Below are 22,656 nucleotides of genomic sequence, written 5' to 3'. Positions count from 1 at the left end.
TAAATTACTGTTTGTAGACCTACAAATTTGGCAGATGTGATTCTTGTTTGATTGCTTTTTTGGAATGGGTGCAGGAATACTACATCGCGAAAAGTGATGGATGCGCAGTGAACTCTGAAGGAGAGAGGAAGCTATTAGCGCATTGCTTGGAAACTGCGATCAAGCGAAGAACCACAGAGGTATATATATGTTCCTCCTCACTGCATTAATTGTTGACAATCGAGAACCCACCGTGCATGACCTTCTCCAATCTAAGCAAAGTGCTCCACGATTTAGGGCATTAGGCTGGAGTTGTGTTGCCAAGATCGAGCTGGCCTCCTGTCGGATATCACTCGTATCTTCAGAGAATATGGCCTGTCAGTCACTCAGGCACAAGTCACAACGATAGGATCTCAGGCTGTGAACACATTCTATGTCATGGATGCATCAGGAAACCCAGTCCAGTGCCATACCATCGACGCCGTGAGGAGCCACATTGGGCAGACTATTCTACATGTCAATGGTACTGCTACTGCTGCTGCAGGGCGAAGCTGTCCACCAAAGCACAATGGAAGAAGGCTTGCTCTGGGTGATCTCTTCAGATTCAGTTCACAGAAGTTCCTCCACAACCTGGGGCTGATAAAATTACAGTCGTAAAATCGGCATTACTCCATCGGTTATAAGATCTGCTAATTAAGATCAATGTAAGCTCACTTCAGGCTCCCAAGTGGTGGCATTTATGAAATCACAAGTCGAATAGATCCTCTAGGCTGTAAATGCAGGGTTTACTTTGGATAATCAACATATTTAGGTCAACATGTTCATCCTGTTCATCTCTCTGAAACCACCACTGTTGTTGTTTAGGTTTTTCATCTTCAATTTTTATTGGATTAGAGGTGAAGAAAGGTTTTCATATAACCATAAAAGCTATTCTTATGCTCTTATTATGCAAAAAATTTTAATATCAAATTTTAAAATCAAATAATAATAAATATAAATTTATGATACATACCTTTCGATCTGCAAGGAGAACTAGACTCATCTTTTCTTCTCTTTCTATCTTTTATAGGTATCCACATATCCATATTTATTTAGGTATCCATATACCTAATTATTCGTACTAAGTCCTTAGGAGATTCTATTTTTTTTATAGGCGAGAGCAGATGGTTTAGAATAAGTAATTAGGAGAGTCTTTCGTTAATGTCATATTCTAATGAACCATACCATAATTATAATTATTTTTTATTGATCGATAACCGTAATTAAAATCTAATTATATTCATAATATATCTTACTAATTAGATAAGGCTATATAATCTAATATTCTCTTACCTGGCTCATTAATTGATAAGATACAAAAGGGTTCAAAATTAAAAAGAAATAAAATAAAATTTATTTAAAAATAATTTAATCCAACTTAGTTTGAATTTTAAAAAATTATTTATATATGCATGAATTAAAAAATAATCTAATAAGTTGAATAAATATAATAATACTATATTAAGTTTGATTAACAATGTAAGTTATAGCAGTTATATGTTATCAATATCATACTTCCTTTTATATATCACAACACCATTAGCCCTTCCTATGGTAGTCCAAAATGATCTTTATAATTTATTTTGTCAAGACAATCTGTCATCATGTTCAATCATAATATATAGGATAACATAAATAAATAATTTTAAGTACATAAGCAAGAATATTAATTATAATATTTACTCAAACATACATTACCATATCTTTTATAGGTTGCTCATAAACTAAATCATAATAACATATTCCTTTAAATATTTTAGGTTGCAAGTCCAAATGAATGGATAGCAATCAATATAGTTAAACTCAAGTTATTAATTAACATTAATTATTTTTGAACTCTTTTCTCTAACCATCGAGTACTTTGTATCATAATGCATAGAACTATAATAATACTCATCATTTTTAGAGAAGAAAACTATTGTAATATATCACAAAGTATCTCTAGCGACTTGGCAATTGAGTCCGATTACACAAAATTCTATGATAAAATTTTGTAGTCATAAAGCTTGATTAGTGGCCTCAAAATATATCATAAAATCAACATTTATTATTAATAATATAAATATTATTTTATATTTTTCTGTAAATTATTCCTTCAACTAATATAAATATAAATCATAAAGCGGACTTTCAATTATTAAGATAATTTATAAAATCAGTACTTGAAAAATATGATTATTTTAAGTTGATCTAATTTCATATATGTGAACATATAATCCTTCGTTCCTTCCAAATACCATATTACTTTTTTTTTATAATCTTTTAGTGTTTTCATTCTTAGGTAATTCTATTATCTACTAATATCTTAATTTCAAAACTCACATATGATCTAGCATAAGCTTGAGTATATAATAGACTTCCAACTATGAATACATAAAGAATATTTTTTTTATCTAATTCTTTTATAAGTCATTTTAAAAAATACTTATTTTGATTAAAAATTTTAATTTTATCATTTGGTGAATAAAATTGTATACTAAATCTCTTTAAGTCTTGATCAATATATCTTTTCTAAGATAATTTTAATAATTTTGAGATCTATCTCAAAATATGTCAATACAAATAACATAAGATGCCTCATTTATATTACCCATCTTAAAATTCTTGATGAGAAATTTTTTAGTGAGAAATTTCTTTGTTTAGTATAATAAACAAAGATCACTATTGAAAAGTAAAATATTATCAATATATAAGACTAATATAATAAACTTGATCCCATTGATCTTCAAATATAAATACTAATTAATAATATTTTTCCTAAATATGAATGAAGTAATGATATTTAGAAACTTTAATAAGATTGTTTAATGTCATAAATGAACTTCTAAAATTTGCATACCAAATTTTATATTTCTTTCATTTTCTTTGCGAATCGTTTAAGTTAACATATATAAATCTAGATTTCTAATAAAAAATTTATTTTCACATCCATATAATATAATTCAAAATCATAATGAGTCACTAATGTCATGACGATTCTTAATGAGTTCATTTAAAAAACTAAAGAAGATGTCTCATTATAATCGATGCATTCTTTATAAGTAAAACATTTGACTATAAATCTAGTCATTATATTATTCAATGTTACCATTTGAGTGATGTTTATATAACAGACTCTTTTACTGTTATTAGGCAATTCGATAAGTTATCAAACACCATTCTTATCATTGATTTCAACTCTTCTTTTATGTATTATACTACCTTTTAGAATCATTACTTTTAATAAATTATGAAAATAATAAGAGATCCTTTTGATTCTTATATCATAATTTGATTCTTGTAAATATACCACATAATAATAAAAATTAATAAATCTCTTTTTCCTTTAAGACATTCTCAAAACTATCGGTTGTGATTGTTCTATAATATCATTAATACTAATATCAATATTATATGAGAGTTCACTAATATTATTTTATTGTTCGCCTTTATCAAATTATTTAATAATTTAAGTAACAATAATCTCTCGAATGATAAAGGAGTATCAACCTATATCTCCTCAATATCAAGATTAAATTTTGAGATTTTTACTACCACTAATTCATTATTTTCTAATAATCTTATATTATTATATTTAACTATTCTCATACTATAATTAGGGTAATAAAAAATGTATCCATTTAAATTTTTTTGGATAAATAATAAAATATCTAGAAATAATCCTTAAATCCAATTTCCTTTTATATAGATTGAAAACTCTTATCTTTGTAGGACAATCCTAAATATATGTAAATATTTTTAGTTGGGTTTTCTATCTGTCTATAATTCAATAGAAGTTGATGGAATTGACTTACTAGAAATTATATTTAAGATATACATAATTATCCTTAGAGTTTCTCTTTACATTTATTTGGATATAGAAGAATAATATATCATACTCCTAACCATATCCATAAGAGGCATGACTATTGCCACCGTGCGTAACCATCGCCTACTCGTAAAAGGTGATAACAAATAGATCTAAAGTTTTTAATTTTATAATCATAACTCTGATACCAATTATAAGCATAAAAACTATCCTTATTCCATTATTATGTGAAATTTTTTAATATAAAATATGAAATCAAATAACAATAGATCTAAATTTACGATGTGTACATTTTGATGGTTCTAAAAAAATCTTTTCTAATATGTAAGCATACCATTGTTGAATTTTGAAAACTACAACAATGTCGATCTACAAGGAGAACTAGATTCATTTTCTCCTCTCTTTCTATCCTTTACAGTGCTGCTATGATTGACAGATTTAGGGACAAAAGGGCTATGAGAGAAGATATATAATCTCTCATTCATTAGTTTACGTAACTAAAAGAAGATGAAAGAAGATTTGTGATATCTCGATCATGTCACGTATCCATATATCCTTACTTATCTGTATACCCAATTATTTGCACTAAGTTCCTAGGAGATCTTGTCATTTTATAGATAAGAGCAGAGGATTTAGGATAAGTAATTAGGAGAGTCTCTTTCATCAAGTTCATCTCCTAAAGAATCTTATTATAATTGAACTATTTTTCTATTGATGAATAACTATAATTATAATATAATCATATTTATAATATATTTTAAATTAAATAGGATCATATAATCAAACGCTTTAATATATAATCTAGCAACTGTGGTTTATACATGTAAGCCAAGAATAAATTAAATTATACGAGCAAGAAAAAAATCTTTATCAGACAACTATATATGGAAAAAATAGAGATATCTGTTTTGTCCTTCAAGAAATTGGGACAAATAAACAAGAAATTGTGAGAAGTTGAATCCAGAATTTTATTCATTTGAGAATCTACCATTAGGATGTGAAGTGGATCTAACACCACTGGATGTCCGGATTATATAAGTCAAAGCTGACGAGAATCTTAAATTAGTCCTCATACTCACGACGACTCTATGATGGCCTGTCGTCCTCGTTTCCACGGACTTTGAAATGTTATAGTCAAACAGCCCGCCTAAAACCCCCGCCTGCACTTTCTTTTTCTTTTCTTCTTTTTACTTGCAAATGCGGCAGTTACAGTTCGTTTGGCAGCAGAAAATAAAAGTAATCCTTGTTATATTTTTTTCTTAGTGATGAGAAGTATGGTTCCATGCCTATAAATTGATAAGAGAAAAAGAGTGAGTTTGATGTAGAAGATAATAAATTTTCACATAATTTCATTTTTTGTACATATTATAATATAGATATCGATCTATTTATAAGGTGGTAAGAAACAGTAATTTTGAATGTTGTCCTATGGCATGGTCATGTATATTTTTGCAATAACTCGACTCAATATAATTCTTATTTATTGCACCTTTTGGTAGTGTCTCCTCCCAATACATGCTATAAGATAAATAACTAATAAATAATTAAGTTTATTTTTTAACTAAACTTACATGGATTTATGTTTGTGTGCTGGATCCATTTATCAATAGCTGCAAGCTTAAAAACTCATAATATTAATGACAAGAATGAATTAGTGCAATAATATTTTAAATCGATTTTAAAACTTGATTAATAAATCAATATATTTCAAAAACTTAATTGATCGGGTTAAAGTTATAATTAAAGAGAATAAAACTAAGTCATAAATAAATGACAAGTAAATAGAGGCAAACCAATTTATAGTGGTTCGATCTTTTCGACCAACGTCCATTGATTTTTCTTTTCTTGAGGCAACTGGTCTTTACTATTGACATTCTTTCCAATGGGCGAAGATCAATTATCCTTATTATAATTTTTTTTTTTTTAACTAAGGAGATAACATTCACACTCTTTTTTACATAAGTTTTCTCACCTCCTAAAATTTAGAATTATAACCAAACTCAAGAGAATGAGAAGACTCAAACTATACTCAAAATAAGAGTTTATAATATTTTTTTACTAGGGATAGATGTTCTATCAACTACACTTGAGTGGGGTATTTATAGACCCTAAAAGTCTTTAAGAATAAAGTTAAAAATTTAAATCTAAAAAAATTCGAGATATGGGTGTACTACCATTGTAATTGGGCGAATATTAGCTTTAGCCATACTACCACTAGAAAGCTTGATAATTATAAAATAGTGCTTATTAGTTGACTCAAGCAGTACTATTACTTGAACTTGGCAGTACCACCACCCAGGCCCACTTTAAACACTTGTTTAGCATTCTAACATGCCTAATTCTGCCTAATTTTAAGCCTATTGGCTTTCTTGATAAGTTGGCATTGTTTCAGCTTAATACCAACTCAAACTAACCCAAAAAGACCTTGATCAAGATTTTAATAAATCAACCACATTTACAAAGCTTTCGACATGTTATTTGCTCTTTTGACATGTTGTTTGATCTTCTAAAACTTTGTTCAAAATCTTTGGCACATCATCCTTTCCTTCGGCATATTGCCCATTTCACTAGTATATCGATTTTTTCATGATATGCAATCTTTTGGTGCAATATCTAATCCTTTTAATACAATACCCAAACCTATAGTACGAAATTCGATCTCTAGTATGTCGACCAATTCTTTGGCTTGACGTCTAATTTTTGGCACGATGATTTTTTAGTGCAAGGTTTGACTCTCTTGCTTGATTGTTGGCCCTCTAGTGATCCAAGTTTGTGAATGAAATATTTACTGCATCACTTATCTTAAAAATATATTTAGTCTAATAAACTCATTAATTGATTTTATTATCAAAATCTGAGATTCAACAATCTTCCTCTTTTTTATAATGACAAGGCTCCCATATCTATTTGTCATTTTAAAATATTATGATAAACTTGAACTCAAATAATCATATATTCTTTTAAATACATATACTGAATTTAAATCAAAAGAAATTTGATCTTGTTGATAATATGATTCAATCGTTCAAGCCTAAAAATCAATGTTCAATCAAGTTCAAATTTAAAGATATAATCATAACCATTTCAAGTTTTAAATTTTAACAATTATCAATGTGTAATATCAATCAAAATGTAACTATAAGTTAACTATTTGCATAAAACAAATACTAATAATAAAAAATCATAAATAAGACGCTATGATTTTTCCTGTTCATGCTTGAGTCACCATTTCTCCCTCTTGGTTAACAAAAAAAAAATGCTTCTGCCCTTTTGAGAACATGAGTTATTACTTCTCCCCCTTTATTATTAGTAAAAAGAAGAGTGATATTATAATATCATAGTACTACTTCTCTCCCTTTATGTCAATGTTCCAATTATATAAAAATAAAAATTATTTGATCTCATTGTACATGAAGAATCTCAATATTATGTCATTGAATATAAGTTTAAGTTATGGATACCGAGAGGTCAATTTATGATGGGGTCTTAACAAGACATCCCTATCTATATATCATCTTAAAAATATGATGAACTTGAATTCAAAATAATACTTTTTTAATGGTAGTCTTGAATTCACGTTGAGATTGGTTGAAAACTCTTAGGCAGCATTACATGCACAATGGAAGAATAGAACACAAAAATCCTAGATTTCTCACAGAAAAAGGTTTTCATCATCGTGCGAAGATTGGTGCGTAAAAAACCTATAAAATCGAAAACTGCACATATGTACAAGATGTGTTACATAGGAAGATCGTATATTTCTGAAAACTTTCAGATCTATAGGAGAGGATGAAGGAGGTCAACTATCCTCCTCTCTAGTAGTGATTCACATGGTAGATGAAGCAAAGATGCTCCTTAAATCGTTGCATGATCTTCCTCTCCACGCATATCACATGATCAAGAAGGGGTCGACCTTTCTTGCTATCCACATGCTTGAAACTAGGGTTGTCAGTTGAGGAGTAGAGGGAGGGAAGAGAATAGGAGGTGGTAGCCAAAAAGGGTCTAGCTTATGCCCCTTTAGTTCCCTCCTATTTATAAAGGTCCTTGTTGTTAGAAAATTTGGGACAACATCACATGTGTAGTGAAAGAATAGAAAAATAAAATCCCAGAATTCCCGCATAAAAGAAGTTTTCATCGTTGTGCAAAAGTTGGTGCGCAAAAAACAATGAAATAAAAAAACTATATGTAAGAGAATTATATAGTGAGATCATATATACATGAAAACCTACAGATCTATAGGAGAGAATGAAGGAGGTCAACTGTCCTCCTTTCTAGTGATGATCCATATGATAGGGGCTGCGAAGATGCTCCTCAAATCGTTGTCCAAAACTCTTTCTCATGCGCACCACGTAATCAAGAAGGGACTGCCCCTTTTTGCTGTCCACACACCCCAAATAGGGGCTGCAGTATGAGGAGGAAAGGGAGAGAGGAGAATAGGAGGAGGCAACCAAAAAGAACCTCTAGCCTATGGGTCTTTGGTTCCCTCCTATTTATAGAGGCCCTCTATCAATTTAACCATAATGGATCCTGCCCTATTGGGTATTGGATCTCCATCCAACTACCTAAGCCTTTTAGATTAGTGGATCTCTATCCAATAATCTCTTATTGGCTATTATTGGATCTTATTTATAGGATCCAATAATTCAATAGCTTATTGGATATCCAATAAGACAAGGGCTCCGACATATATCTTATATCCGAACCTCTACTCATCGCAATGCATATCATATGTGTGTGATTCTCTAAGCCCAATGTCGAGCTGGCCGTGAGTCGTACTTATCAAAACTCCTTTTGGCTTAGTGAATTATTATTTCCATAGTAATTCACTCGACTCATCGACTATGTACGTATTGAGCCACTACGCCGCAATCCCTAAATGATACAAGAGAATTCAATCTATTGGACTTGTCTGTCATTAGTTACCATATATCGATAGTCCCTTATTCATCTAATATCTTAAAGATCATATATCGGGCATGGTATTATCAGACTCATATGGTTTTCACTCGACTCTCGCTCTAATCGGATTCTCCCGAAGAACTCTTTCTCTCTCAATCCGAATGACCCTGGCCAAGGATTTGTCTAAGTAAGAACATATGGGATATTCTTCCCATGATACGGAGAATGGATAATCCTCTATCGATACTAAATATCCCTCGTAGGATTGGCTACCACTCCCGATGGCTGGCTGCGCTAGATCTGGAACCTCCAGACCTTTAAGTTCAGTATCAAAGAGTGGAGTACTTATATAGGACATTCTTGATATCTTAAGTCTAAGGACTAGATACACCACTAGGATGACGGAATCATTATCTAACAATAAGGTATCATCAATCATCCAATATTTTATGAGCGAATCAATCAGTGAACTCATTCTCCAATGAGCACCTGCATTGTATCCCTAGTGTCCCCACACGAGCAGCTATGAGACTAATTGCATCCATTATTTGGATGGGTATACAACACACTAGTCTATCTGGTTATCTTGATGTCCCTCTCGAGTAACCTATGATAAGGATTATTTAAGATCTGTGCTTAAAGGTGAATCAGTCTCATTATCGTGATCTCTTCATGATCTGATTCCTATTGTATAGATATATAAACATCATAATATATTCATGTAATAGACAATATAAAGTGATAAAATACCAAATAATAATAAACAAAAAGACTCCGTGTCAAGTCATACATGCCATCACTCACGTGATTGGTTTGTAGGGCACCTATGATTAGAACATGTCAACTTAACTCTAATGGATCCTGCCCTATTGGGTATTGGATCTCTATCCCATTATCCAAGCCTCTTGGATTACTATATCTTTACTCAATAATCTCTTATTAGCTCTTATTGGATCTTATTCATAAGATCTAATAATTTATGGGCTTACTAGATATCCAATAAAATAGGGGCTCCAACGGATATCTTATATTCAAACCTCTACTTATCACAACACCTACCATATATATGTGACTCTCTAGGCCTAATATCAAATTAGCCATGAGTCATACCTGTCAAAACTTCTTCTGACTCAATGAATTATCATCTCTTATAATTATTTACTTGACTCATCGACTACGGATGTTACTACGCCATAGTCCTCAAATGATACAGAAAAATCCAATTCATTGGACCTCTCTGTCCTTAATTATCATATATCTATAGTTTTTTATCTATCTAATATCCTAGAGATCTCATACCGAACAATGTACTATCAGGCCTATACGGAATCTTCTCGAGTCTCGCTCTAATCAAATTCTCCTAGAAAACTCTTTCTCTCTCAATCTGAATGACCTTGGCTAAGGATTTGCCTAAGCAAGAACACATGAGACATTCTTCTCATGACACCGATAGTAGATGATCCTCTATCGACACTTAATTGCTCTCATAAGGTTGGCTACCACTCCCGATGATTAGTTGTATTAGATCTGGAATCTCTAGACCTATAAGTTCAGTATCAAAGTGTGGAGTACTCATACAAGGCATCCTTGGTGTCTCACATCTAAGGACCAGACACACACTTGCAAGAATGAGGATTTGATTTCACATAAATTTCTTGATCCTTGTGAAAATTAAAGCATGATTTAATGAAACTCTTTTATCGTTTTTAACTTCATTTAAAGTTGGTTCTCAATGGATTTTCCTCCTAACTCTCCTTCTTCATGCAAAGTTTTGATGAAAAATAAAAAGAGAGAATTTGATAGAAGCTATCTCTTTAATAATTATAACTTTTAATATTGAGAACTTTTGAATAATACCATGTCATGAATGCTTGAAATATGATTGGTATGAATTTGTTTTTACAATTTGAAATGTGATATGAATTTTTACCACACTTACATTGTTGAATTGTTCTCTTTTTTGTTGATGATAAAGGGTAAGAAATAATACCAAAATGTGATAAATTGATGACAAATGTATGCAATGTATTTTATCATATATACTTATAATGTTTGCTTGATAAATTTTCTTCATTATGATAAGATATCTAGAGCTTAACTTGTAATTTTACAATTGATATCTTGTCATAGAACGATGAATTGCTATCTTTGTCATCTTTCATATTTGAAATATCATACTTGAAAATGGATGTCATGCCTTGACATCATTTTGAGAATGTTAGATCATGATAGGAATCATGATGTGTGTATTGATAAGTTTAAATGAACTTAACTTATCAATATGTCTCTTGAATTCAAAGGCCTTGAATTCAAGAATATCTTTTCTCAAGTATGGCATATAGACAGGGGGAGTTAAGGTTAACTCCATCATCAATTGATTGTCATCATAAAAAAGGGGGAGATTGTTGAATCTCGGATTTTGATGATGAAGTCAATTGAAATTTGTTTAATCTAATCTATATGTTGAGAAAAATGTGTAGGATTAACTACAATGGCAGTAAGGCATAAAGTAGGTGTTGTGCCGGAGTCAAGATCGAGATCTCACTGGGAGTTCGAGAGTTCGACGGAAGTATGGACGTTCGTCGGAAGTTCTACAGGAACCAACCGAGAAGTCCATAAGCTTTCCATAAAAGCTCATCGAAACTCGCCAAGAAGATCGTCGCAAAGTCTAAGAGCTTGCCGGGAGTCTGTCAGTGCATTGCTGAGAGTTCGTTGAATGTTTACCGGAAGTACGCCGGAAGCTCGCCGGAAGAGCAATTAATGCACCGGAATAAGAAGAGTTATGATCATGTCTTAATTATCATAGTTAGAGCATAAATTAAGTTATGATTAAGAGGTAATCCCACTAACTTAATTAGGGGCCAACTAGGCCCTTAACAAGGTTGATTTAGGCCGAATTGAACAGCCTAATTATCCCCTGAATTCCTGGCTAACGATGGCACCACCTAGAAAGTAGTGCCCCCCAAGATTTCTGGGCGGTGGCACCACCCAGACTGGGCGGTGGTACCATCGACAATTATTGCTGCCAGCGGTGGTACTGCCCCTGTCAGGCGGTGGTACCGCCCAGTGTCAGGTGTCAGGCGATAGTACCGCCCAATAATGGCGGTGGTACCTCTAGGACCTTAGAAATCCGGGATTATACACTTTTTTGCTCTATTTTTGAAGCCATTGGGGCCTATAAAAACCCCACCCTTTTCTGCATGAAAGAGCACGAAACCTATTTGCATAATCTTGAGTTCTTGAGCCTTAAAGTGTTGTAAAAGTTAGAGTTCTCCTCCTTAATCTCTTAGCCTTGTAACCATCCAAGAAAGAGGAGTGAGACTTGTAAAGGAGACTTGTAAAGGTTCATCTCCTAAACCCGGGAAAAGGAGAAAGTGTTGCAAAGAGGTGTTCGGTCTTCACCTATTGAAGGAAAACCTTTAGTGGACGTCGGTGATCTCGTCGGAGGAGGAATCCGAAAGTGGATGTAGGTCACATTGACCGAACCACAATAAAACTCAGTTTGCATTTACTTTGAGCAACTTTCTCTTATAGCAAAATGCCTCTCCTCCTTACTATGCTTTAACTACGTTTACATATGCTTTCAAGTAAACACCTTTCGAGATCGGCTTTAATCATACGAAGACTTTACGAAACCAACGCTTTTCATTTGTGCAATTTACATTACTGCAAATCACCTTAGTCTTCTCTTGCACTTTCACGAAAGCTTTCAGGTTCAAATTCTTTCCAAAACGGATTGAATCGAAATCATTCTTGTCGGAATCAGTTTTAATCGAAACAAGTTTCTTTTTAAATAACGAAAGTTTTCTGCTACACTAATTCACCCCCCCTCTTAGTGTCGCTCTTGATCCTAACAATCATTACACGCTAAAAATTTATAAACATTCTTCCTTCATGAGAAGAGTAAGGATAGATTCATGAGAAAGGATAAAAAGAAATCCATTAACAAAACTTCATAAATTAAATTTGTGTCTCATTAAGAATTCAGAAGAGTAAAATCTGTGAAAGATGCATTTGTTAATGTATCAAACATCATTACATGATGGAGCAAGAGTATAAAGTAAACTTGAAACCAAGAAAGATAAAAATGAAATAAATTCATGAAAGCTCCATTCATGAAATACATTAAGAGAAAGATAGTCCGGAAAAGAAATACAATAAACTCATGCATTCGGACAATTTAACATCCCTAACTCCCTTCTAATGAAATCAAATTATTCTTCATTTAAAGGTTTTGTAAATATATTGGCCAATTGATGTTTTGTATCAATGAATTCTAAGATTACATCATGATTATGAACCTGATCTTGTATAAAGTGATGCCTAATGTCAATATGTTTAGTTCTAGAGTATTGAATAGGATTTTTCATTTGTTATCACATTTTATGGGAATATTCTTAAGATAAATTCTATAATCTTCTATTGTGTTTTTTATCCAAATGACTTGTGCACAATATACACTAGCTACTATGTATTCGGCTTCGGTCGTAGATAGTGCAATCGAGTTTTGTTTATTGGAAGACTAAGAGAATAGTGCATGACCTAAGAATTGATATGTTCGGTATGTGCTTTTTCTATCTAATCTACATCCAGCAAAATCCGCATCAGTATAAGCAATTAATTCAAAGTTTTCAGATTTCGGATACCATAATCCTAGATTAGTGGTTCCTTTAAGATATCTAAGAATTCTTTTAACTACCTTAAGATGAGATAGCTTAGGATTAGATTGAAACCTAGCACAAAGTCTTATGCTAAACATGATGTCCGGACTTATTGCAGTGAGGTATAATAAACTACCTATCATACCTCTATAAGCTTTTTGATCAAAGCTTTCTCCACTTTCGTCAATGTCTAACTTAGTGGAGGTACTCATAGGAGTATTAATAGCCTTTGAACTATCCATATTAAACTGTTTTAGTAAGTCTAATGCATATTTTGTTTGACTAAGAAAAGTATCATTACTAAGTTGTTTGATTAGTAAGCCAAAAAAAAAGTTAGTTCCCCCATTAAACTCATTTCAAACTCTAGGCTCATATTGACAAATGATTTACATAAGGATTCATTTGTAGAACCAAAAATAATATCATAAACATAAATTTGAACAACAAGGAAATTATTCTCAAAATTTTTAATAAACAATGTAGTATCGACCTTGCCTTTAGAGAAATTATTTTGGATAAAAAATGAGTTAAGTCTCTCTCATACCAAGCTCTTAGGGCTTGTTTTAATCCATAGAGAGCTTTAGTCAATTTAAATACATGATTCGGAAAATTATCATTCTCAAATCTAAGAGGTTATTCAATATAAACTTCTTTGAAAATAAAACCATTAAGAAAAGCACTTTTAACATTCATTTGAAATAACTTAAAATTATTACTACTAGCATAGACAAGGAGCATCTTTATGGCTTTTCTAATCGTGCCACAGGAGCGAAGGTTTCTTCATAATCGATACCTTCTTCTTGGTTGAAACCCTTGGCCACTAATTTAGCCTTGTTTCTAACCACGATACCAAATTCATCTTGCTTGTTTCTAAAGGCTCATTTAGTACCAATAACTAAATAGTCATTTGGCCTCGAAAAAAGCTTCCACATCTCGTTTCTTTCAAATTGGTTCAACTCTTCTTGCATTATGATAACCTATGAATCTTCTTTCAAGGTCTCGTTAATGCATTTAGGTTCAATTTTAGAAAGAAAACCGACATTGGCACAAAAATTTTTAAGAGAAGAACAAGTTTGAACCCCTTTTGAAGTGTCTTATATGATTAGCTCCTTAAGATGAGCATCTACGTACTTCCATTCCATGGGTAAGAATGTTTCTAAAGAAGATACATCCAAGTTGCTAGTTGAAGGGGAAGGTTCATTTAAATTTAAAGCATCAAAATTAAGATCATCATCAAACTCATTTTTCTTAAATTCAAAAACCTCGTTAAAGACAACATGAATAGATTCTTTTATAACCAAAGTTCTTTTATTAAAAATATGAAAAACTTTAGAAATAGAAGAATAGCAAAGAAAAATCCCTTGATCGAATTTTGCATCAAACATTCCTAAGGCATCTTTTTCATTCAAGATAAAACATTTACGATCGAAAACTTTAAATTATGAAACGTTGTGTTTTTTATTATTTCACAATTCATAAGGAGTTTTTGGAAAGTAATGGTCTTACTAGAACCCTATTTATGACATAGCATGTTGTATTAACGGCTTCAGCCCAAAAATATTTGGGTAGGCTACGTTCGTTCAATATGGTTCTTGTCATTTCTTGTAAGTTTCTATTTTTCCTTTCTACTACTCCATTTTATTAAGGATTTCTCGGAATAGAGAAATTATAGTTGTATCCACTAGATTCACAAACATTTTGAAAATCATGGTTTTGAAATTCACTACCATGATCACTCCAAATTGATGAAATCATAAAGCCTTTTGCATTTTGAACAAGTTTACAAAACTTTAAAAAATACCTAAAGCAATCACTTTTGTGTGCCAAGAAGTATGTCCAAGTGTATCCACTATAATCATCCACAATTACAAAGGTGTATTTGATACCTCCTAGGCTTGATATATCAATTGGTCTAAACAAATCCATATGGATCAATTACATTGGTCTAGAGGTGCTTATTTGATCTTTTGGTTTGAAACTACCTTTTATTTGTTTTCCTAGTTGACATGCATCATACACATTATCTTTAACAAATTTAATGTGAGGAATGTCTCTTACAAGTTCTTTAGATGAGATTTGAGAGATTAGTTTCATGCTAGCATGACCTAATCTTCTATGCCAAAGCCAAGTATCGTCATTCAAAATCAAAAAACACTTTTCATTACAAAGATCAATAATGTCGATAGTGTATATATTATTTTGTTTTAGGGCAATCATAGATATATTTTTTAATAGTTTTTCAATAATACAAGCATTGGATTCAAATTTAATGATGAATCCTTTATCACATAATTGACTAATGCTCAAAAGATTATGCTTTAAGCCATCAACCAACAACACATCTTCAATTAAAAAGTTGGATTTGTTACCTATGATTCCTTTACTAATGATTTTACCCTTATTGTTATTTCCGAAGGTAACATTCCTTTCGTCTAGGCTAGTGAGCTTAGAGAATTGAGATGGATCTCCAGTCATATGCCTTGAGCATCCACTATCAAGGTACCATCTCTTGCTCCTAGCTTATAATGGTAAACATTTCTACAAAAAAGAGTGATTTTTAGGTACCCATTTGACCTTGGGTGCCTCAAAAATCAATCTACACAACTTATCATGTTGCATTAAGTCATTTAAGATTCCTTTAGGAACCCAAATCAATTTGTGTGGACAACATCTCTTAAATAAATATTTGTATGCAATATGTCCAAATTTATAATAAAAGTTGCATTTGTTTTGGAGTGAAATATGCAAGGTAGGGCCTTTAACAAAGGTGGTTGGATTTTGGTGGGAGCTACTCACAAATCCAATTCCGCCTCTTCTATGATCGTGACCCTTATTGGCAAGAATCATGTTCAAAGATTTGTTACCAACCTCAAACTTTTCTAAGGTTTATATGAGTAGCAAGTTTTCCTTTTTAAGTGTTTCTAATTCATTGTATTTTGTGAAAGGAGCTAAATTGTTATCATGCTTAATTTCTAGTCTATTTAAATCACTAACAAGAGAAGCATGCTTTTTTTTTAATAATTTATATTTTTTACTAACTAATTTACATTCATCAAATAAATCATAAAAAGCACTGAAAAGCTCATCGAATGATAAATTTGCATCTAATGAATTGCTTACCTCATCTCCAATAGCCATTAGTGTGTGTGAGCAACTTACTCTATGTTGGTTGGCTCCTCTTCTTCGGATGCACTTGAGTCGTTCCAAGTTGCTTTAAGAGTCTACTTCTTCTTTAGTTGCTTCTTCTTTGCTTGGGAACATTCACTTTTGAAATGTCCCGGCTTCTTGCATTCATAGCATATAACTTGTTCTCTCTTGGGTTCAAATTTATTTTTAGTGTCATTTTTTAATTTATTCCTCTTTATAAATTTTTTGAACTTTCTTATCAAGAGTGCCAAGTCATAATCATAGTCATCATCATTTGAATTTTCTTTCAAGTGGTCTTCTTGAGTTCTTAGTGTCATATCCTTTATGTTCTTTGGAAGATTATTCTCAAGCTCTTCATGAGCATTGCAAATCATCTCATAGGTCATTAGTGACCCGATAAGTTCTTCGAGAGGAAAGTTGTTTAAATCCTTAGCCTCTTGAATGACCATTACTTTAGGATCCCAACTCTTTAGAAGGGATCTCAAGATTTTATTAACAAGTTCAAAGTTTGAAAAATATTTGCCAAGAGCTTTTAAACTATTAACGACATCCGTAAAATGGGTATACATGTCGACAATAGTCTCACTTGGCTTCATTTGAAACAATTCATAAGTGTGAACTAAAAGATTTATCTTCGACTCCTTTACTCTACTAGTGCTTTCGTGAGTGATTTTGAGCATGTGCCAAATATCAAAAATCGTTCCATAAATAGACACTCGATTGAACTCGTTTTTATCTAAAGTACAAAACAAGACATTCATAGCCTTGGCATTTAGAGCGAAAGTCTTCTTCTCTAACTCATTCTAATCGCTCATTGGAATAGAAGACTTTTGAAAGTCATTTTCCATAAGATTCCAGAACTCAAAATCTATTAAAATTAGAAAGATCCTCATTCTAGTCTTCTAATATGTGTAATCCATCCTATTGAACATGGGAGGACATGTAATTGAATGACCCTCTTGATTCTTGACAAATGTCATCTCTCTTGGGTTTCAAACCAAATGAGGGTGACCAAGCTCTAATACCAATTGTTAGGATCAAGAGCGGTACTAAGAGGGGGGGTGAATTAGTGCAGTAGATTAAATAATGGTTTAAAATTCTTTATACGTTAAAAATGATCTCGAAAGATAACTTGAAGGTGTGTTTGATCGTAAGGGTAGTGAAAGCCAAGTAAGAAGTGAAACTAATGCAAAGTAAGTAAATAGCAATAATAGAAATGCAAACCAGAATTTATAATTGTTCGGTCGGTGTGACCTACATCCACTTACGATTCCACCTCCGTCGAGGTCACCGGCGCCCACTAATGGTCTTCCTTCAATAGGCAAAGACCAACCACCTCTTTACAACACTTTCTCCTTTTCACGGGTTTAGGAGATAACCCTTACAAGCCTCACACCTCTCTTGAATTATTTCAACACTTAAAAAGGGATGAGGAGAACTCTGAATTGGAGCTAAAAAGTGTCACATCCCCGGATTTCAGAGTACTGGCGGTACCACCACCATTATTGGGCGTTACTACTGCTTGCAGATTGACACTGGACAGTACCACCACTCAGTCTGGGCAGTATGACTGCCTGACAGAGCTTGGAGTCGAGCACTAGTGGTACCACCACTTGATAGCATTAACTGTCGGTAGTACCATCGCCCAATCTGAGCAGTACCACCGTGCAGAACTCCTCGGAGACCAAGTCCCAAGCGGTGCCACCACCGGCCGTGACTTCAGGTGTTGAATGAGTTGTTCAATCCGGCCCAATTCAGCCCTGTTAAGGGCCTAGTTGGCCCCTAACTGAGTTAGTTGGATTACCTCCCAATCCTAACTCAATTTACGGTCTAACTATGATAATTAAGACATTTAACAAAGCATTCTTGTTCTGGTATGTCAATTGTTCATCCGACAAATTTTCGGCGATCTTCCAGCGAACTTCCGACAATCTCTCGGCAATGTTCTGACAGACTTCCGACAAGCTCTTGGACTTCACGACGATCTTCTTGGCGAGTTCCAATGAGCTTCTTTGGCGAGCTCTTGGACTTCTTGGTTAGTTCCGGCAAAACTTCCGACGAACTCTCGAACTCCCAATGAAATCTCGATCTTGACTCCGGTACATCATTTGCTTTATGCCTTACCGCTATCGTAGTTAATTCTGCACACTTTTCTCAACATATAGATTAGATCAAACAATTTATCAATTGATTTCATCATCAAAATCCAAGATTCAACACCATGCACCATCACACCCAGCCTACCGACCGTTTGTGTGACATCGTGCTCATCCCCACTAGCCCTCCATGCCACCATACTCGGCCTTTCGGCCCTTTGTGCACTGCTACACCTGTCCTTACTGCCACTACACCCAGAGGTACCAACCTATTCTGCTATCACACTTGGCCTCATTGGTCCTTTGTGCATCATCACCATATCACATCATCATATTCGGCAATATCATCCCACTATGCTATCAAGTCCTATCAAAGTAATAATCTATAATATACCGAGTTGAGCATCCCATTGTCTTTAACATCGTATTCCATTTTGCTCCTCAGCTTGGGAAGTGGGGGGGCATGTGTTATAGTAAACATGATGTGATTGATCTATCAACACTATATGCCAACATTATCGCTTTGTGTTCAACACCTCATCTCCATGTGGCCAAGCCACCTAGCTGGCATGAGCGAGCTATTTATAAACAACTTTCTATCACTACCTCAACCTTATGTAACTACACCTTGTAAGTATCAACTGGAAAATGAGTACGAACATGCATCCATTATCATACAAACAGCATGGTGAATGTGTTAGGACCATATCGACACTAATAAGGGGACGTGAATTAGTGCTTTCAGAAACTTTCAACGATTTAAAAATTTTTGTTCAATAAAAAATCGTATCAGAAATACATTTGACTTGAAAGCATTCATAAGTGTAGTGAACAAGTAAGAGTAGTAGATAGTTAAATCAGTTTACAATATAAGAATGAAAAGTAGAACAAAAATGCAAACTAAGTTTATATTGGTTCGATCATCGTGATCGACATCCACTCTCGATTCCTCTTCCGTCAAGGCCATCGACATTCACAAATGGTCTTCTTTCAATGGGTGAAGACCAACTACCCTCATACAACACTTTTTTCATTACATAGATTTAGTAGAAAACCTTTACAAGTCACTCACCCCTCTCTTAAACAAAAATCTAAACTTAGAACAAGAGGAGGGGAACTCTTAAAGGATTACAATGGCGTTTTCTCATGTTTTTGTTCTCAATTCATGTGTAAACCAAGTAAGGATGACTGAGGTATTTATAGGTCCTAGATGGATTCAAATTTGGAGCCAAAATGGTCTCATCATGGGTTTTCAAGATAGTGATAGTACCACCGCTAGTATTGGGCGATACCACTACCAATCAGTCTGACACTAGGTGGTACCACCACCTGACAGTTTGGAAAAGTGTGTTCTTAACTTTTCTAGTTCATAGGCAATTCTACTACCAGTTTGGCGGTACCACTACCTAACACAACTTTTAGATCACTAAATGGGCCTCCCAATGAGCCCAAATCAATCCTAATGTAGGTCCAATTGGCTCCTAATTGAGTTAGCATGATTATATTAAAATCTAACTCAATTAGTCCCCTAAACTACTTCGATGTAAACAAATGATTACAAACATAAATCCTATGTTATCAGATATATCATTGGTTCATCCGGCACTTCATCCGAACCTTCAGCTCATCGTCCTCTCCTTTAGTATATTGTCTGATCTTTCAGTATGTTAACTCCTGCAACATCTAATCTGGGCACAATGTCTAATTCTTTCAGCCCGATGCTTGAACTTATGACATGAAGTCCTTATGTCGGCACGTCGATCGATCCCCCAGCCCGATGTTCAATCTTCTGACATATTCTGTTGAATCTTGGATTTTGATGATGAAACCAATAGAGAGTATTTATGATTTAATGTGCGTTTAAGTGATGCAGGACTAGCTTCCATCAAGGAGAGGCAAATTGATTAAAGCAGGAGGAATCGAACATTGGGCCGGAGTGAACATGTCAAAAGATTAGACGTCGGGCTGAAGGATCGATCGACATATCGGTAAAAGGCTTCGTACCATGAGTTTAGGCATAAGGCCAAGAAGAGCAGACATTGCACCAAGTAGATTGGAGTTGCGGAAGTTAACATGCCGATTGGGCAAAAAGCCACAAAAGAAGACGATGCGTTGAAGGATTGGACGAAGCGCCAATGAACCAATGACATACCGAACAACATAGGATTTGTTTATAATCAATTATGTCTAGATTAAGTTAGTTTAGAGTCTAATTGAGTCAGTTTAGAATGTAATTAGGTCAACTTAATTACGGGCCAACTAGGCCCAAGTTTGGGCTGTGTTGGGCCAAGTGAAAGGCTCAAACAGTGACCCAAACAAGTGAAACCATCATGGCACAGTCTCCGAGACTGTGTCAAGAGGTGGTACCGCCAGTCCGGGTGGTACCACAGCTCAGACTCAAGTCTCCGAGACTATCAGGTGGTGGTACCACTAGTATGAGCAGTGGTACCACCTAGACATAGTCTCCGAAGCGGTGGTACCGTCTAGTGTCGGTGCTGTAGGCGGTGGTACCGCCAAGACCTGGGAAACCCAGGATGAGACCTTTTTTTGCTCCAATTTTGAAGCCATTTGGGGTCTATAAATACCCCAACTATTCCTGTATGGAGTAGTAAGAATTAAGCATGAAATTGAGTTGAAAAAGGGGGAAAGAAAATTTGAAAACTCTCTTAAGATTTAGAGTCCATTCTTCCTAGTATTTAGAAAGTTATTCTAAAGAGAGAAGTGAGGTCTAAGAAAGAGAGGTTGTAAGGGTTATCTCCTAAACCCGTGAAAATGAGAAAGAGTGTAAAAGGGTAGTTGATCTTCTCCAATTGAAGGAAGATTGTTAGTGGATGTCGGTGGCCTCGTCGAAAGAGGAATCGACGGAGTGGATGTAGGTCATGACGACCGAACTACTATAAAAATCTGGTTTGCATTTCTATTTGTATAATTTACCTTACTGCAAACTTCCTTCACTACTCTACTTCCTCATTATACGCTTACGTAAGTGTTTTTAAGTTAACATCTTTCTGATCGGTTTTCAACGAATGAATATTTTTTTAAATCTATGTTTTTACCGATACACTAATTCAACCAACCCCAACCCCGCGCCCCCACGCCGCCTCCCCCACCCCACCCCCAACCCCCCCCCGCCCCCCCCCTCCCCCTCCCCCCGCCGCCCCCTCTTAGCTCCAATTCGTTCCTAACAGTTGGTATCAAAGCCTCGTTATTTCTCATTTGGTTTAACACCTAAGAGAAATGGCTCTTTTCGGCTATCAAGAGGGTCACTCTCTCATTCGTCCTCCCATGTTCAATGGGACGGACTACACTTATTGGAAAACTCGTATGAGAGTTTTCTTGCTTTCTTTGGATTTAAATTTATGGAGTATTATGGAAAATGGCTTTCAAAATTCTTTTACTCCAATGAAAGAATGGAATGATTTGGCGAAGAAATTTTTTTAAAAAAATGCTAGAGCTATGAACGCTCTATTTTGTGTCTTGAGCAAAAATAAGTTTAATCAGGTTTCTACTTGTAAAATGGCTTTTGATATTTGGTATATTCTTGAAACCACACATGAAGACACTAATAGAGTAAAAGATTCTAAAATAAATACTTTGATGCATGATTTTGAATTATTTCATATGAAATCAAGCGAAACCGTTGGAGACATGTACACCCGTTTTATAGATGTCATCAATGGTTTAAAAAGTCTTAGTATAAGTTTTTCTAATTTTGAACTCGTTAACAAGATATTAAGATCTCTTTCTAAAAATTAAGAATCGAAAGTAACAATAATACAAGAATCAAAGAACTTGAACCATTTTTCGATTGAAGAACTTATTAGGTCTTTGATAACTTATGAAATGACTTATATTGAATATGATGAACATGAGAACCACCTTCCAAAGAACAGGAAGGATTTGGCACTTCGAATAATAGAATACCACTTGTGATGACTCAAGTGATGATAATGATGACCTTGAACTTCTCACAATAAAACTTAGAAAGTACTTAAAACAAGAATCAAATAACAAAAATGAACCTAAA

General features: G+C 33.9%; 1 protein-coding gene across 1 annotated transcript in view; it reads left to right on the top strand.

Annotated features, from left to right (window-relative positions):
* LOC103972808 (ACT domain-containing protein ACR4-like) overlaps window positions 1–636 on the top strand; it is a 2,227-nt gene extending 1,591 nt beyond the window's left edge. Inside the window, exons 6-7 of the mRNA XM_009387170.2 lie at window positions 75–179; window positions 277–636. Coding sequence (XP_009385445.2) covers window positions 75–179; window positions 277–636 — 465 coding nt within the window. The remainder of the gene's footprint in view (window positions 1–74; window positions 180–276) is intronic.
* Window positions 637–22,656: the final 22,020 nt, after the last annotated feature.

The sequence above is a fragment of the Musa acuminata genome, chromosome BXJ1-1 (assembly GCF_036884655.1).
Source record: "Musa acuminata AAA Group cultivar baxijiao chromosome BXJ1-1, Cavendish_Baxijiao_AAA, whole genome shotgun sequence".
Lineage (NCBI taxonomy): Eukaryota > Viridiplantae > Streptophyta > Magnoliopsida > Zingiberales > Musaceae > Musa > Musa acuminata.
Note: the sequence above shows the minus strand (reverse complement) of the source record. Positions and strands in the feature narration are given on the sequence as shown.